The sequence below is a fragment of the Eimeria tenella genome, genomic scaffold (assembly GCF_000499545.2).
Source record: "Eimeria tenella Houghton genomic scaffold, Eth_scaff66, whole genome shotgun sequence".
Classification (NCBI taxonomy): domain Eukaryota; phylum Apicomplexa; class Conoidasida; order Eucoccidiorida; family Eimeriidae; genus Eimeria; species Eimeria tenella.
The window spans coordinates 173,956-191,239 of NW_013543434.1; the positions used below are offsets into that span (position 1 = coordinate 173,956).

General features: G+C 51.5%; 3 protein-coding genes across 3 annotated transcripts; all 3 read left to right on the forward strand.

Annotated features, from left to right (window-relative positions):
- Positions 1-576: 576 nt before the first annotated feature.
- Positions 577-3,984, forward strand: ETH_00006925 (uncharacterized protein; the record flags this gene model as incomplete). Its single annotated transcript, XM_013377911.1, has 10 exons — positions 577-1,365; positions 1,632-1,701; positions 1,857-1,973; positions 2,138-2,265; positions 2,388-2,513; positions 2,611-2,687; positions 2,833-2,947; positions 3,105-3,413; positions 3,640-3,767; positions 3,894-3,984. The coding sequence occupies 10 exons, from the start codon at positions 577-579 to the stop codon at positions 3,982-3,984; spliced, it is 1,950 nt and encodes a 649-aa protein (XP_013233365.1).
- Positions 3,985-6,578: 2,594 nt separating this feature from the next.
- ETH_00006930 (Microneme protein Etmic-2) lies at positions 6,579-8,225 on the forward strand (the record flags this gene model as incomplete). Its single annotated transcript, XM_013377912.1, has 4 exons — positions 6,579-6,660; positions 7,044-7,109; positions 7,221-7,716; positions 7,841-8,225. 4 exons carry the CDS (start codon positions 6,579-6,581, stop codon positions 8,223-8,225), a joined length of 1,029 nt encoding a protein of 342 aa, XP_013233366.1.
- Positions 8,226-11,021: 2,796 nt separating this feature from the next.
- ETH_00006935 (uncharacterized protein) lies at positions 11,022-14,292 on the forward strand (the record flags this gene model as incomplete). The annotated part of the gene is made up of 2 exons (XM_013377913.1): positions 11,022-11,594; positions 11,710-14,292. 2 exons carry the CDS (start codon positions 11,022-11,024, stop codon positions 14,290-14,292), a joined length of 3,156 nt encoding a protein of 1,051 aa, XP_013233367.1.
- Between the last annotated feature and the right edge of the window lie 2,992 nt (positions 14,293-17,284).

Genomic DNA, 17,284 nt, shown 5'->3' on the forward strand with positions numbered 1-17,284 from the left:
CTTGTGCTTTCTACGTAGGATCCTCCTTCTCCGCCTCCCTTAGCCGCACTGCCGTACTGTGAGGTGCGCAAAATGCGAGTTCCCTTCTGCGGACGGTTGCATCTCCCTTTAGTTGGCGCCGATCCACTTTACGGAACAGGCTACCCCCTAGGAATACGCTAAACGTTTTCTTCGCAGGCACTGAGAAGCATAGGGGCTGATGGGAGCGCTAAAATTTTCGGAAATGCCAGAAGTTTGTTGCAGAACGTATTACGGACTACGAGAGCACCGTATACGAACAAGAACCGGGAAGTCCCCGCTCCTTTCGTGATAGCTCTCAGTAGCCCTCTCCAGCGTCCCGCCATACGGACGCTGCTGGGTTGTGCACTGAGGCATTTCGGAGGCACAGAAAAAAAGGATGATGTTGCTCTTGATTCAGGTGAGCAGAGGAGTTGTGAGCAGGCACTTGAAGGGCCTTGGGACCCTTTTTGGTGCCAGCTGTGCATTGCCTCAAATAGATTTTGTGCCCGAGCTCCACTAGATCTAAGTCTTGACTGCGTAGTAGTCACAGTACTGCAGGTGTTTGCAGCAAGACGCATGCTCGCTGATCCAAAATTTACCGTCATAAAGATACGCTGCTTTACCCTAATTTCAGGCGTCGGACTCGACAGGCTCCCAGCTGGCGCCGTGCTTCTGACTCTTGAAGTGCCATCAAATATTGGTAGTGGGCAGTGGAATCACGCCAAAAAGGAAGGAAAGAAGGAAGAGGATCCTTACACCAGTCAGAAAAACAAGGCAGGAGCTCTATTCCACGGACTGTCTGCCACTGAGGGTCCGAGCGGTAATAGCTCCACAGAAGACCTTCCCCTTGCAACTGCTGCAAAAAAGATTTCTGATGGCACTGAGGTCTCAAGGGTATCTTCAAAGAACATGGATGTTTTGACAGGAGGGAACTTCACTCAAGCTGTTGCGCTGGCGGCCATAGAGGCTGCAGATGTCTTGTTAATATCTCTTTTACACGAGGGGCGGCTTTTCAAGCCATGGTCACATGACACTCAGGGGGTTCGACCTTTAGGGGAATTCTTGTGTCTCGGGGATACAGCAGTCGCGGGTGAGGATGCAGATATGACTGCGGTCCCCCGTCAAACTTCGCATAGCATTCGACCATCGTCTGCGAATGAAACTGAGCCCGCGAATCGCCAGGCTTGTCTCCCAGAGCACATTTCAAAACTCCTGTATACAATGCGGCAGCTACTAGAGGAGAACAGAGTTCGCCGAAATGGTGAAAGCGGACAGTTCTCCACCCACCCTCGTGACAGTTCGCACCAACTGGCTCTTGAGACAGGCCGCCCCCAGCGGTTGCCTCGTGTTGTCATTCTCACCGAAGTGAGAGCCTAGAGCGCTTCTCGTTAAGCTTGTTAGAGCGAAGCACTGGGGAACGGATGTGACTGTTGAATGGCGTACTGAGTTTCTTGAGTACCAGTAACTCTCTGAATTCGTGCCATTCACGAGCAACTTTTCGCCATCGCAAGCTTTTAAGTTTAATTCCCAGCTAGCGCTGCGAAATTTGGGCGGAACCAATGTCTTCTTTTTTATTTTAAGCAGGGAAGCGCGTGAAAACATCATTCCATGTGCTGGATTATGCATTGCAGATGCCGGTATCTCCATCATGCGAAGATGCAATTGCCGCCGAAGTTCGGCGTCACCTTGGAACCGCTGATGGTAAGCATGGACGGAATAGTGATACGAGGCGCAGCCCTCTTCTTTACTGACCTGTAGCTCTGAAGTGGCCCACAGTGTGATTGTACTGATACCTTCGAGTACTGCAGACAGTGCTCCGTACGGGGCATGCTGCGGGTTCGTTGTCGGTCCTGCAGTCAAAGTAAGTGTAATAGGCTTGCAACTGCATGGAGGTGGAGAGGCTACTCGAGACGTCTTGGATTCCGTGTTGCGAGGAATTGTGCCCCGGAATACCTCACAGACACAAATTGCAGGTACAGGCCCAGAGCTTGGTTTTTCCGTTGAACGCGATTAGGTTCTTTTTTCCTCCATATTTAGGGCTGCGGAAAGCTTATGCTTGTAGCGACGGCATTAGAGAAAGCGATTTGCATTGCTGCTTGTGTCATTGAATCCTTGGTGCTGATCTAAATTTCTGCAGACGCAATAGAGAATTTACTGACTAGACAACCCGATTCTGCTCCTCCGAGCTCCACGGAATTTGCTGGGTGTGCACTCGCCTGTACTACAAGCGCAGCGGCTTTTAGGCGATCATTGGCATTCGTCAAGGTGCGCTCTCGCCGCCCAGCGAATAGAACTTGCCCTGAATAATGAAGAAAAAGAAGGTACCCCATGTGCCCTTGGGTGAACAAACGCCTTGATTTGCAGTTTTTACCCTTGTCGCTGTTCAGGGACGATTGTGTGAGCTTCGATACCAGGCGGAACAGGATATAGCATCCAAATCGTTTGGCGCTACAGTTCAAAACATTCTTTCAGAAGCACTGGCGCTATACGACTACCAAACCCGGCGATGCCAGGTAGGAAGGAGCCTCGGTGAACCGCACTCGTGATGGATATAGCAGAGGCCACAACAGTTTCCATGCCAGCTGATCCAGTAGTATGTGTTGTTTTCAGCTTTCCCCGGAGCGGGAGACACAGCGCAACGAGCTGCTGCGTTCGTTGGAAAAGGAGCTTCGTATTCTGTACCTCAGGTGCGGTCTCATACGCTTTATGAAACTGCTCGTCGCAGTTTCGTAAAGTATATGAATTAGAGTCTGCGTTTTGCCGCTACTTTTATTGATGTGAATCTGCGGAAATTGGTACGAACGTAGGCACTGCTTGGCTTGTGCAATTCAGGAAAGCTCTGCACATAGAGAACAGCGCGCGATTGAGGCTCCGGGCAGAGCTAGTAGCTGCATTACAGAAAGATGCACGTGCCTTCGGATCACACACTCCAGGCATCGTTAAAAAGGTCTTTCATGCATTTGTTTTCATAGCTAATACAATATGCAGAGCATTCATGAAGCGCTGCTGGCTAACTCTCAGCTTGCGGGGCAAGCCTTAATCTGAAGTCTATACACATGGAGCTCATTAACTATTCGCACACTGTGAATGCCTTGGCTTCTCAGGTGCTAACTGCAATGGACGAACAGTTGACAGAATTACTACCCCCTGTCGCCGTAAAAATGGCTAAGAAGTTCAAAAATGCAGTTTCTGAGAGTCAGGCAGTGCCTGGTAACTCGCTGTGGCAGCCAAGTCTCTCAGATATCTCTGAGGCATCGGTTAGGTCTGGTCGGGATGCCTGGCTTTGCCACAGCCTCTGCACTTCCTTGTTTGATATTCATATGCTCCTCCTTCAAAAAGCTGCTAGGGACTTCTCGGCTATAACGCTGGGCTTTTCCAGGTCAACGCTTGCTTCGTTGCTCCGTCAGCAGCAGGTATGTTTCAAAAGAATATTACAGTGTTTCGTGGAGTGGAAGTTTTGTCACACAGGTCCCATCGGCTCTGTTCAACAAACGAAACTTCCTGTTCGCTGACGTATTTGTCAACGTATTGTCAACTTATTGTAACTGTCCGCATACACTTGAATATGTTTTTCAATAGATGACTGCTTTACAAATCTAAATTAAAAGTATCACCCGCCAGCGACGTGTGCGCTTGCAGAGCCGTACATGGCTGGGCATCTCACTTCGGCCGTCTCTGTCCATAGCCAGTTTACTACGCTTGCGTGGAAGCGGCAACCTTCAGGGTTATTCGCGCTATAACGCCGGACCGATTCAGCTGATCTTCGGGTGAGGCCATTAGCACACTGGACTTAGCGTTGCTTAGTAAAGCTTGTGCTCTGAAGGCTGCGGAAACACTCCCCCAGTTGACGGCCTCCGACTCGTGTAAACGTATTTTATGTCTGTGGTAATCAGTTTTACGAACGACGGTGAAGGATTGGAGCGGGAACGTCAAGCAGCTTTCCGTTTGCAGCCAAAAATACACTTTGACGTCGAAGTCGACTAAAGGCCACACGGCTGTGTGGCCGTAGCCGCTGTCATCCGTATCGTCCTCATGCCTCTGGAAAATGGTTACGAAAAACGCCGTGAGATTATTGCCTGCCGAATGCATGAAAGGTGCGAGAAGGGCAGATTTAAGGAATCTTGTTTCAGGACTGCAGTGGGGCGTGACCTCCACAACGGGCTCTTCGGGATAGTTGATCCTGACAGTTTCAAGCAGGAAAGTGCGCTTGCCCGCACTGCCACTTTTGTCAACAGTGAAAACAAAAAGCATTCATTACTCCGACGCGTCTGTCTACAACGTGGTGTGCATTGAGAGTCTGCATAACAGTTATGTTGTGAGCCCGCGTGTGCTCAGCTGTAAACGTGCATTGAGTACTCGTCTAAAGTAGTAGAGGCACTCAGCGAACATGAACTAGTGAGCAGAAGGCCTGCCGCTAGACAATGCTAGAAGGCTGGGAAAAGCGACATCACTATCCTGTGGAAGCTACAACGCGCCCTTCGGTTAATGCTCGAATGCGCCGCGCATGTATCGTGCAACGCACTTCATGGGCCCAAAATATCCGAAAGCTTGCCATCCCCACTAATGATAAAAGTAGTGAGGGCAGCTACGAAGTGAACTGATCCAGTGCACCAAAATGAAGGGAATTATCAAACAAGGGCCGCGGCGGAGTAGCCTTTCATACTACTCTGCCTAGGCCCGATGCGTTATGCGACAAATAGTCAGAGCAACTCGTTTTGCTAGTAGCGGTTCAAGGATGGCAAGAATATCAGAGCTCACGGCGACCCGATGGTGAGCGCAATAAAGTCACGTGGAATACGAGAGCAGCGACAAACTCCGGAATCGATTGTCCTACTAATGAAAAGTTTTATTGTTTGCCTATGGAGTGAACTGGACATTGGGTTAAATTCTTCAGTGAATATGTGAAGGGAAGCCTCCGCTCGAAAAGCGCGACTGGGAAAGAGGATTTTGACCCCTCGCTCCTATATCGGCTCGAAAGACGCAGCATATCGAGGCTTCAACCTTAGTATGTAGCCACGTGGATTGCGTATTGTTCACGGAATGTGGTTCGTGTGGAAGCACCGTGGCACTTGCAGAATCACAGGTGCAGTCGCAGACCATGGAAGATCGCAGTGTGTCTGGAACCGCTATATGTGAGGGAAGCTGAATCAATTAGACCCATTTTGGTTACCTGCAAAAGAAGGTTTTGTTGTGGCGCACACAGCAACGAGGCCTCTAGCCCTCTAGCCAGCATCCCTCAGCAGTTTGCCTGCCCCAAAATTCCCCGGAAGAATCTAAGAGGAGCAGGATTCAGAGTTTCTTGCGGCAGCTGCCCTAAAACAAATGCTTCCCTTTTTTTCAAGTACTATTGTATTTTTGTTTGACACGAAGTGCAGTCACACGTTAGTGGTAGCAGACTATGAGCAGCTTGGCGAACGGCCGCCGTTTTGTGGTGGTTACGCTCATTGCAGTTCCTAGCTAGCTTGTTACTTCACCACCAAAATGACACTTATGTTTTAAAAGGAGGCTGTGTCGCTCTCTTGATGGAACTGGCAGTGAGGCTAGTGCCAACGAGCGAACGTGCCCTTCCATTGGTCGTGTGTTCGACAATCCCTGCAGTTGCTCCCGGTCCAGCGTCTAGCGGTCTGACAGCTATGCGCAATATTCATGCAGTTATTATACCCATCTGAATCCTTTGCACGTGCTTTAGCGTTTATAATTCAGAGTATTTGCTTCTGGCGCACATTTGTCTCATCCCAGTCGTGTGCCGACATCAATGCCACAGCGGCCGCTCAATGCAGCATTTGTATCAGGCTATTATTAAGTGAAGCACCCCCTGAATTTTTCTTATGCGCATCATGTAAAGCAGGATGGAGCCCCGCACTATAAATAGCCTTTCTTTCTCGGCACGGCGATCATTTTATCAAGTGCTTCGGAATGTTACATGGCTGCCACTAGAAATAATTAACAGCAAACGAATGCGGTTAATGACTGTTAAATAAGTGATGATAGTGCTTTTTCTGCTTTGTGCCACAGGAAGACGGTTAAGTACAGCTGCTCCAGCGGCCCAACGTGTGTGTCTTGGAGCCAACCAGGAGCCAATCAGCACGTAGAATAAAAAGCGCAACGAATTCTCGTATGCTTACCAACATTTCATAATAGTCTCTTGCTTACTGTGAGCTTTTATACCAGGAACTGCTTAGAGTTGGCTTGCAAGCCCGTACGTTCAGTGAAGCTGCTGTTGCCATCGTGGTCAGATGGGGTCTCCGGTGCGCGCCTCCCAGAAAAGCAAGAAAGGCTCCCCAAAAAATTAATGGCTTCATACTGGCTCGACAATGTACAATACATTATAGTCATATTACAGAATGCTAAAAGGAGAAATAAAAACGCGTGATTCCTTAGTGCAATTGTGCTAGCCACTGACTGTGCCTCTAGCGGACCGCAAACCTGCACAACCCTGTGTGCTTTCCAACTCAAGGTCCCATCATTTGCAGCAACGAAGATTACTCCTTGCTTTTTGGCAATTGTTTGGCTTTTAAAAAGTATTTTTTCCTTTGTTGCATTGCATAACCTCATTTCTCTTTGTATTCACATTCAAAATGGCTCGAGCGTTGTCGCTGGTCGCTTTGGGCTTGCTTTTTTCCCTTCCTCCAAGCTCAGCCGTTAGGACGAGAGTCCCAGGTAAAACAGATGCTTAGATACATATTTGAGTAGCTTACCTGGTGCCAGTTCTCGGGGCTAGTGTACAGAACGGCGAGGGGCACCTGCCACGGCGCCGCTGGTTGAGGTAGTTCTTGAGCCTCCATACGTTATGGTACCTGTGATGAGGGGGTCGTCATTACTGGGGAATCAAAGGCTTTGAGCAAAACTATGATCTATATGACTATCTGCTGTGCGCCGCGGGACTCTATAGTTCGCGAGTTCGCTAGATGGGCACCCAATTGGCTCGATTCCTAAGGGTCATTTTTGTTCTTGAGGGAAACATGGTCCAGTTATGGGGTCAAGAAGTATCTTAAGCCTGCTGCTACCTCGCGTACCATGTTTCTGCGCTCTTGTTAATTCAGGCGAAGATAGCTTCTCTCCTGAATCTGGCGTTCTCAGTGGGACAGATGCGCCGGAACGACGTCCCAGTAAGCCTACTCAAATTTGTTGCATCAGCTGTAATATGTAGTAGAGTTTCTTGCCCCTTTCTTTTGAAGATGCCATGAGGACCTGCGTGACGACTTTTTGTGTCCGCGCAGTCGTGCCTGGACTAGTTGAAGGTAACTGCGGCAGGCTGACGGTTCGTAACGGCCTGAGCGTGGATGAGACCATCAAAGTGACCAGCGCTGGATGGACGAAGAGCGAACGGGACTTCATTGTCTCCCTTGTTGCCGACGAAACGCGCAAAGTTGTTCAGCTGAGAGAATCAGAAGGTGCATCCGGCGCCAGTGGCCCTGGACCCGCGCCAGCTGAAAAGCCTCCAAGTGGCCAAGGAAGCGCTGAGGAGGCTCCTAAAGGGGAAGGTGGACAGGAGAAGCCGTCTGTACCCTTGATTGCTGTTCGCATCCATGGATCTGGCGGCGACAAAGGGGAGAGCGCTCCGCAGTCGGCTGTTCTGCTTTACGGAAATGATGAAAGCGAGCCTACGGAGGTTCCCCTAGAAACAGCAGCTGGACCGACCACGCCACTCATGGTACTCATTACGCAGCAGAACCCAAAGGAAGTGGAAGTCCGTGTTCTTGCTTGGATATCTACGTAAGTTCACCCCCTTTGAGTTGCAGCGTCGTTCTGGTGTATATTCGTTGGCAAGTGAATATTTGTGTAGCCGGAGAGGCGTTTCGCGGATCTTCAAGTATAGTGACTTCTGTTCTCTCTGCAGGGACGCTACAACTGGAAAGGGCTCTTGGAAAGAAAATTCCGTGGTCGTTGGCAGCTCCTTGAGCGGGCGCGACCTTACCGTGAACTTGAGCGACTGTGGACCAAGCTCCCTCAGGGTTTATGGCTCGGCATCAGCTGACCTTGTAACTGTCAAGGAGGGCATGTGTGAGGCAGACGACCCAGAGTTGATCGCGCTGACTCGGCCTCATACATCGGCAGCTTCTCCGCTGCCTGCAGAGGAAGGAGACGTAGCGCAGGACGCCCAGCAGAGCGCAGGAGCCCAGCAGGAAGCAGAAGCCCAGGAGGTTGGAGAACCCCAGCAGGAAGCAGCTGCTGCAGAGCAAGGAAGCAGCGCTGCAGAGAGTGACACTCAACAGTCATCCTGAAGGACTGCTTAAAAATGTGCAGTGTTGATCTGGAAGAGGTTCAAGCAGAGTGACGCAAAGACGTGTCGCTTGCTTTGATGTTGGCTTCCGGAGACGAATGCATGCATTATTTTGGCATTTTCCCATTCGCGGAGCAGCGGCTTACAGGAGGATGACACGGCTTTCATTGTGCTTCATGACGCCCACTGTTACACACCTTCGCCATTGCTCTTTTTGGAATTTGGGTGTCCGGCATTTTTTTGGCCACACAAACGCACTTCCTCACATCCACCCAGCCACATGTACACATGTACACAAACACATGCAAACACAACGTGCATTCACTGTGAAGTTGCCGTGTGGCAGCGCTCACGGGGGGAAGGTAGCGGGGGAAAGGCAGGTCCCCCGCAGCGGTAGATGCAGGTTTATTCTACGGCAGGTAGAGGTTGCAGCGAATGGGGGATTCGTTTGCTGAGTAAATTTCATGCAGGTCAGTGCCTTACTAGAACATGAATATGGTCCCACAGAGAGCTTGTTGTAAGCTATGGATGCTTACCTTGCAACAACCATATTTGGTGCCGGGTTGCGCATTTTTACTTCGTCTTGCCAATGTTGCTTCCACATGGGTAACCTGGTTTGATGGGCATTTGAGTGGAATTGTTGCTACGCGTCGGTTCTTGTAGATGGCGCAGTTGCGTCTCGCAAGCAGACTATACTTTAGGCTGCTGACCAGTTCGTGCAGTCCTGTAGATTTGTAGCTGTCAATAGTTCTTGAATCATGTAGCTTTGAACATCCCGCTCAGCCTCTTGCAAGAGGGATAAGGGTTTGGCTGACTTGTGAGGTGGCCTTTGTTGAGGTTAGCCGGCCACACGTACTGTAGTTGGAGCGATTGGCGGCAGATGGCTAGCAGTGCAAGGTCTACTTGGTGGTACGTCACGGCAAATGTGGCACTGTGCGTGTGAGGGTGCAATACCGGCAGCTGCAGCTTCCTTACCATCTAGTACAGGGTAGTCGCTCACACGTTGCACAGTGCCTGTATACGCTCTGGTTTTCGGTTGCTGACCGTTGTTTTTTTTTCGCGTAGGTATGTTGAGAGTTTTCGAGAGACTAACCAGTGGGCTGACAGCACTGGGGATCCACAACACCCCAAGCGTCATTGCAGTGCTTCCCCAAAGTCACTAACAGTGAGCGGCTGGATCTAGAAAGTGAACTAAGTTTGAAAAATTACAAGTTCATTCTGCTTCTCCAGTGGCACGACCAGAGTGGTAGGATCGACCTACAAGCCCAGTTGGCTCCAGGCGCGGTGAGGTCGTCCCGCCCCTGATGGCTCTGGGAGAAAGTACTTAGGTACCTTGCAGGAACTTCCACGCGGGAGAGGGATACGGCTAATTAGTGACTGAAGTATTGTGTCAACTGTTAACTACAATGGTGCACCGTATATCACCAGGATGGACGAGAAGTTCAGTGACCCCTTGCATTACAGGGCTGACTCTTCGTAGTTACTAAAAGTTGCTATTTTACATTCTTTCGTGCGGTAAAAAGTCAAGGAAACTCCTTCCCCAAGAATCTGCAAAGCAGGTGCCATCTCACGGAAGATTCACGCCGCATCGATGCGTCCCCAGATCGCGTTGCTCACGCTGAAGCGTAGCTAGAGCTTTTGGAGAAGATGTTTTGTTAATTTTAGCATAACTTTAAATGTGCTCAATGTAAGGAATTTTGGGTGGAGCACTCTACGGCGTAAGATGGCTGTGTCCACTAGGTCAACGACCTTCCCCCACTTGCACACCAGAGATGCATCGCTGTTGGGTAGCCTCTCCAAGACAGAGTAGCTGCACTCGACCCCTGATGCAACTTCCGCTTACTTCTCTGGCCCCTCAGTCGTTTTTTTTGTGTTTTTATATGGCACACAATGGTGTGTGCCTCGTCCCAAAGAGTGGTTAGCGTGGCGTTGCTGCAGTGGAATTGGAGTTAGGCGTCACCTCGGCGGTCCCTAGACCTGTGGCAGGCTGTGCCCTGCTTTCCAGGACATTTCGCACTATCCACAAGCATATCGCTGCTACTGATATGCTGTGTTGGCATGTGTGCTCAGTTATTAAGTTGTTTCACGGCCTGAGCTGGACCGGAGCAGTGGAGTTGTCTTGTGTCCCAGCTCCGACTTCTCTGGGGGCGCATCGGTGTGTAGCGACTTTGCGCGAATCCTTTGCGGGACTTTTTGGCTCAGTCCGGACATATTGAAGTTTGTGTGTATGCAGCTTTTTTTTCTTCCTCAAGACAGGGACGTTGTGGACTACTTCGCAGCACCGCATCTCACGTCCTCCTCCCCTCCCTCGGCGTCACGTTGCGGCCATGCGTGCAGGCTTTTGAAGGCTATCATCTCTCTTTAGGGTGGTAAACAGCGTGATAGCTGTGTGTTAATCTATAATTATATTGTTGCATCGACTTTTCTAATGGACGGGTGGAGTGGCAGGAAATTCGCCCGTTTTGTGGTCTGGTCCAGCCGGCCATCCGTGGTCTCTCCGCCGATCTCGGGTGTGCTGATTGGGTTCTAGTCTAGTTACACAGCGTGGCCTTGATCAGAAGGGCCTGGCAGTTAGCTTGAGTCTAGAGCTATATTGGTCGTCGGTTGCTGTGCAGCATCATAGAGCTGCGGCCCAGGCAACCACATCTCTCATCGACGGTAGGCGAAGAGTCGCGGCGACTCGCAGTTGGTGGATAGTAACGAACTCATCCAAAAGAAGGTTTTTTTTGGTATTCATACGGTGGACAGCTGTCCTTTTCGGGGTGGTGCTCTTCGGCGTGACACTGTGTAGCTGAGGATGGTCGTCTCACCCCCACAGAGGCGTCGTAACGGCCATAGAGCGGTAGCGGTGAAGATGGTCAGTGGGGCCAAGGGAGCAAGCAGACTGCAGCAGCTGGGTTGGGAGCGTGCAGCAACTAGGCACGACATGTCTACTTTGAAGACGGCGAATGCCTCCCAAGGAAGTCCCCGGAGTACGGACGGGGATTTATGCGATCCTGGCTTTTTATTTTCCGGTAGAACCCTTCTGGGACTACCCGTTTTCGGTGGGCCAAGTTTAATTGAATCGCAAACTCCCAGACAGCTGTACGGGACGGGCGTCCTACAGGACGCGGGACACTTCGTGGAGGAGGCGGCTGGTGGGGCAGGTGGTGATCCGAAGACATTATCTCTTCAGACCATTCTGCAACAAATGCATGCAAAATGGGATGCGGTGTATGGTGGTGGGGCTGTGAAAGGCGGGGAGGAGGCCAGTGGGTTTGGCTGTGAAGCGCAGGGGACTTGCGGAAGTTACAGAGTTGGCTTTATAGGCAGTGCAACAAACGGAACAAACGTAGTGGGGGGTTCAGTGGGCGAGAGGTCTCATCTGCGGGTAAGTAGGAACTATAGCAGCTTGCTTGTTCATCTCCATGCTCTTTTGGTGCCTGACCTAACATGGAGCGGTTGCTAATTGTATTCGGTCTTGTGTTTGGGTGGCGACGTTGCAGGGGAAGGAGGTTGCTGGAAAGCAAGAGATGGGGATCTTTCAGTGCAGCGGGGATGAACCGTCTCACGAAACTGAGGGACGCAAGGCGCGGGGACTGACAGTGGAGACGTGGAGACCTGTGGTGGAGAGCTCGGAATGTGGCGTTGCTGCAAAGCATGCAACAGTCGATGCTTCGTCGGCTTCACACCAAAGGCCTCAAACGAGGATTGGTGAGGTGCACAGGCGGGTGGGTCAACCCACTCCAGACGCTAAGTACTTGCGCTATGCAACAGCGTGCTGCCAGGATAGAGGCAAATTGGTGCGGATGCAGGACCAAGCAAAAGCAAAGGGAAGCCACGATGCCAGTGACGCGTTAACGGGAAGCATGCTGCCAGTGAGGGAGACATTGGCGCGGCCATCACTCCCATTAGCTCGACATGAGTCCGTAGCCTTGCAGATGAAGAGTTCTATTGAAAGTTTGTATGATGACACTGTTGCTACAATAAGCTCCTCGGAGATGTGCCACACTGACGGTGGTGAGAGCAACTGTAGAAGTAGTAGCCCGAGCGGTGGGCCAAGCAAGAGTGAAACTGGAGCTGACGGGTTCGTTTGCACCGCTCATGTGACAACCAATGCCTGTCGCTCTACTGAGAAGTCGAAGACTTGTTTATCCCTCCCTAGAGAATCATGTGGTAGGGGTGCTGGGGAAGACCATTTTTTCACTATTCCGTCAGCCCATGGAGATACTGAGGGAGAATGGAAGCAAGTGCATCGCATTATTGAAGATTGCCGACGGGAATTGGGTGGTACTGTGCGAGGTGAGAGACTAATGCAGAAGAGACCGTTCGACGAGACGAACAGTACCGCGTTGAAAGGGAGCGAACAGTCAAGAGGCGTTGTGTTCGTTGTGCGGGAAAACTGGGAGGCACTCACTCTTTACTATTGCTCGAGTAGTGGAGAAGTGCGTGCAGTTGCTTCGGAACTAAGTCGTGTCAGCACGCTGAGTAGTCCGCCAGATCTGTGCAAGGAACTACCAACCATGACAATCGGTGGCTCGGGCTGTAAGCAGTGTCATGCGCGGCTAGGCCGTGCCTGCAACGGCTGGTGGAGGTCGCGGTATGTTTTGTCGCGCGTGACGGTTACACTTGCGAATCAGCCTTCCACTGGGTTTAAGCCGCAGGAACACGCAGCTCTTGGTGGCTATGGACGTTATGTTGCTGCTGTTAATGATTGGTCTGGAGACTGGTCTGAGTCGAAGACTAACATGGAGCGGCGGCGAGGAATGCAGTCACCTCTTTCCTCCGAGCCGCCTCCAGCTGCCTCGAACGGTTTGGAGGCATGTGAATACACAGACCAGACGTCTCTACAGAAGGGTGCTGAGGCATTTGCAGCACCAACAGAGGTACTGGGGGATAACGAGACAGCTGTGCACGCGCCGAATCAGTTTGTAAATCCACCGCAGAAGTGCCCACCGAATGGAGAGCACAGAGACATGTCTACGTACAAACTCAAGGAAAACAGTGACCTCGACGTAAAGGAGGTCGCGACGTTGGAGCCCAAGGGTGTGAGCGAATCTAAGGAAACGAGCGTTTTGTCAAACTGTACCGGCGGCAAGCCTTTTGAGACTACAGAGTTCGGAAGAGACCCCTTGGCGTTTCCGGGCGGAGCGAAGGATCCGTCTTTGCGAACAGAAGATAACGCGTTTGTCGGAGAGCAGGAGAGCGGTTATGCAATGAAGGAAGGCAGTTTGTCGCCAGAAGTTGTCTTGTCAGACTTCTTTAGCGACGAGCTTTCCATTGGAGTGCGCGCAAGGAAGGCGCCTGAGACTACAGAGAACAGCTCAGGCGACGTGCGGAAGCCACTGCAATTGCAAGAACCAAACACTTGCGACTTTAAAGATGAATATGGGAACGACACGTGGGCGATTAATGACAGACGGAGCAGACTCGCTTCTCTGCTTTCGGCGCCCTGTGACAGCTTTGAGGGGTTCCATTCAGGCGAATGGAGGGACGAGCCGACCAGTGAGAAAAATTCACTGGATGAACCGTCGTCCAATGCATTGGTCTTTTTAGACAGCCGGGGGTCAAAGTCACAGGAAATGCCACATGAAGGCAGTTCCTTTCGAGTGGCCAGGCAGCGGCAGCGCTATGGTACGGGGGAGCCGATGTGCAAAAGCCGAGCCCACCGTTACGCGGGACCCTACGGAGGCAGAAGGAAGAAGATGAGGAGACCTTCAAAGTCCCAGGCGAGTTCGCGGGAGTCAGCAGAAGGGGCTTGGAAGACACTAGCACAGTGTTATGCTGCATGTGCTCAAACCATCGGCCTGAAAACAGTGGCTGATGCGCAGAGCAGCAGCCTAGGGATGTGTGGGGAGGAACGCGAACTGGCGGAAGAGTTCCTAGATTTCGTTTCCCATGTAGCTCCGGGCGTACTGAAGGCATTAGGTGACACCCATATAACGCGCCTCAGGCAGCGGAAGCCTCATGCCACGGATTACATGCGCGACGACCAACTCCCACTTCTGTCCCATCAGCAAAGCAAGCACAAGCAGGTGAAGCTAACGCCGCAAGCCGTGAGTGGAACAAAGCGGCACATGCAGTGTTAATCCGTGTCAAGTACGTCCCTAAGAGCGTCGTATACTCAGTGTGCTGCTGTGTTGTGCGTAGCGGTTGCAGGCATAGCGCATGGAGGCCCAGGTTGTTTCTCCACGCTGGTTCCTCGTGTCCACAGAATTGCCCAGAGGACCGAAACTTGTGGAGATTGTTTACCAGCCGACCAGGGGATCGGTGACTGGAGGGTTTGATGTAGTACCTCCGTTGATCACATGCCGTGTCACCTACCCTACGGGCGGCTGACCGCAAGTGCGGCGGAGCTTGTGGGTGATAGCCCAGGTTTCAAGAGCTAGAAGGAAGCGTTTGTCCTAACGTGACAAGGCAGTCCCAAAGAGGAGTTCCTGCCAATTGTGGAGATCTGCTATTTGCCAATTCCAGCTGCGCGTATCGGAGGGGTGCCGCCAGCCTATACGTGTATGCAAGAACGGTTCCTAGAGAGGAGTCGTCGCTCTTGTGTTCTACAAGGGTAGGACTGTCTGGAAAATGCACTATGTCTTTGGTACGGAGAGTGCTCGGCGATGGCTCGCTGTTCGTTCCCGAAGTGGAGCTGTACTCCCATCAATAGACACAGTGACGCTCGCAGAATAGAGATGTTCCGCTTGAGCCCAGAGCAAGAGTCACGCTGCACGATGCAGCACGTATTTTAAGGTTGACGACAGACGGGGTCGAGCTAAGGTCACACGGACCGGACGTGAATTTGATCCTAAGCATTGCTCATTGGCAAAGGAAGCGCATCGACAGTTTGGCGGGGATGCAGGAACTGGCGTCAAAAGTTCCTGCGGAGCTATTTTACCCCGTAGATGTTTTGGTACAGTCTGGACCCACGTGTTGCACGTGGGCACAAGTATATAGAGGGACGTCGGCTTTTTCACCTCTGATGTATACTGAAGTACTCTGCGTGTTGGTTGGGGGTGCTCAGCACCAGAACATATTTAAGACACTGTGTAGAGCGGCGGTTTGTGCGCTGCTTCAGTGCAAGTAACCGCAAGCGTTGTTTGTGGGCAATGGGATGGTGTGTTCGTTGGATGCAGTCAAGGTATGTGGAAGTGATTACGTAACGGGCCCGACAAGGACTCGGACGTGATCCAGATCTTCGATTTGTCGTGAGGTAAAGTTCTCCAGCGGCATATTTTTGTTTTTTCGTGCAGGCATCTGCGCCTGAGGGCCTTCGTTCAGCGGAGGCGCTTACGTGACACGTGGTAGCCAGTGTCCATGGTGTTTCGTTTGATGTGATGTGATTCCTGTTTGTGTTCTGGGCGGTGTAGTTGTGGCGTTTTTTAAAAGTGCTAGCTCAGGGGACTAAACTGGAACGACAGCTTCACAGTGGAGTCGCTATGCTGGCGAACAGAGCTGTTGACTGTTCACTGTTCACGAGCGCAGCAGGAGCGGCCAGAAGTATGATGAAAACAAGTTTGGGTTTTCAGCGGTCCAGAGTCGTCTAGTGGGACGGCTGTCACCGCACTAAAGCTCCCGCAGAAAGAAGGGAGCAGCCTGTTTTTCATGAGCAGGCGGAGCTGTTTGCTTCGACAGCGTTGTGAGGTCCCGTTTGTTAAGGGAAGCATTATCCTGGTGCTCAACTGCGCGAACTACGCCGACTGGTTTGTCGGCGAGCGACCAGCACAGCACAGTGTTACTGGCCATGTTTTTGTTTCAGTACATGGGTGCTTTTGTTGCATTTTGAAGCGTGCTTAGAGAGAAGATGAGTTCCTCCAGGCCTACGTTGTGTTCAGCTGTGCTGATTTGGCGCAAATGGCTGCGAAGTAGAGATGATGCAACCTGGAATCTCCAGCAGTTGCCGCTTAGGCGGCATTTTGAGCTGGACCGGGTTGTCAGGAGTCCGGTTGTCAGGGGCCAAGGGGTTGAGGACAGTGCGTTGCTTGGGTCAAGTTAAGATAAATCCAGTAACGCAGTGGCACGATAAACGACAGACGCAGCCACTTTAGCATTAATAAGCGTCGAGACTCCACTTTTGGTCGGTTGTGCGGATTTTACAGGGCAGCTTGACAGCAACAAATTGACGATATGCAGAGTCTGCAGCGTGAGCTAACTAGTACGTAGCAGTGAATATGGAATGACCTGCACCACTGTTCACGAATCCAGCAGTTGCGTTACTCTGCAGAGAATAGAAAGAAAGATGGTAGTCTGCGTCTCCAGAAGTGAAGGCTAGGGTACCGACGTGGCTGTGGGGCTGCAACCGGTAGATTTGGTGTCCGCACAGCTGCAAGTACCAGGCGTCCTTATAGAAGTCATTTGCGGCTGCAGTGGGCTTCGGAGAAGTTGAGAAGCTCACTGACACCGTGGGGACGGCACTAAGCAGGAGTGGTGGAACAGTGCAGGTGACTCATGTGTTCTCAGCAACAGATATTTTTGCAGTAGGTTATCGTCATCGTCGCTTAAGGGCAACAAGGTATCCTTCTCTTGGAGCAGCGGCGTGAGTATGCTGGTGGGTTCAGTGTGTTCCATCAAGGCGAGGCTTCACAAGGCAGCAGGGGACGCCGAGGAAACGCAGAAGCTGAGCTTGGCTCTGAAGTCTTGCTTATCGACGCCTGAAGGATTGCGAATCCTGCACAGTCAGGGAATGGTGTGCTACTTTAAGTGAGAAGTACTTCAACGGTGTAGGTGGGAGATGCGTCTGAGCTCGGTGCACGGATTACTCGGCATTGTCACCTTGCATATAATGCGAAGGTCACTGTGGGGTAAACGCTTTTTCGAGGTAGGACATTACAAGTGGTTCAGCGTCTGAAAAGGCAGTCCCTCCCCAGATGATGCGCATGGTAGAGTTTCATCGGCCAGCATTGTTGGCATATCCTTGCTTCACCGGATCTGTAGAACGGCAAGGCAGGAGTGGAAGTAACGTGGGCAAGCGTCATGTGAATAACGCCCAAGAAAAGCCGTTCCAAACCACTCTCAGAACAAGTTGGAAAGGGATGTCCGCTCGTGGAGGAGTTTCCGACGGTGGATGGGGGATATCCGTAACAACTCGAG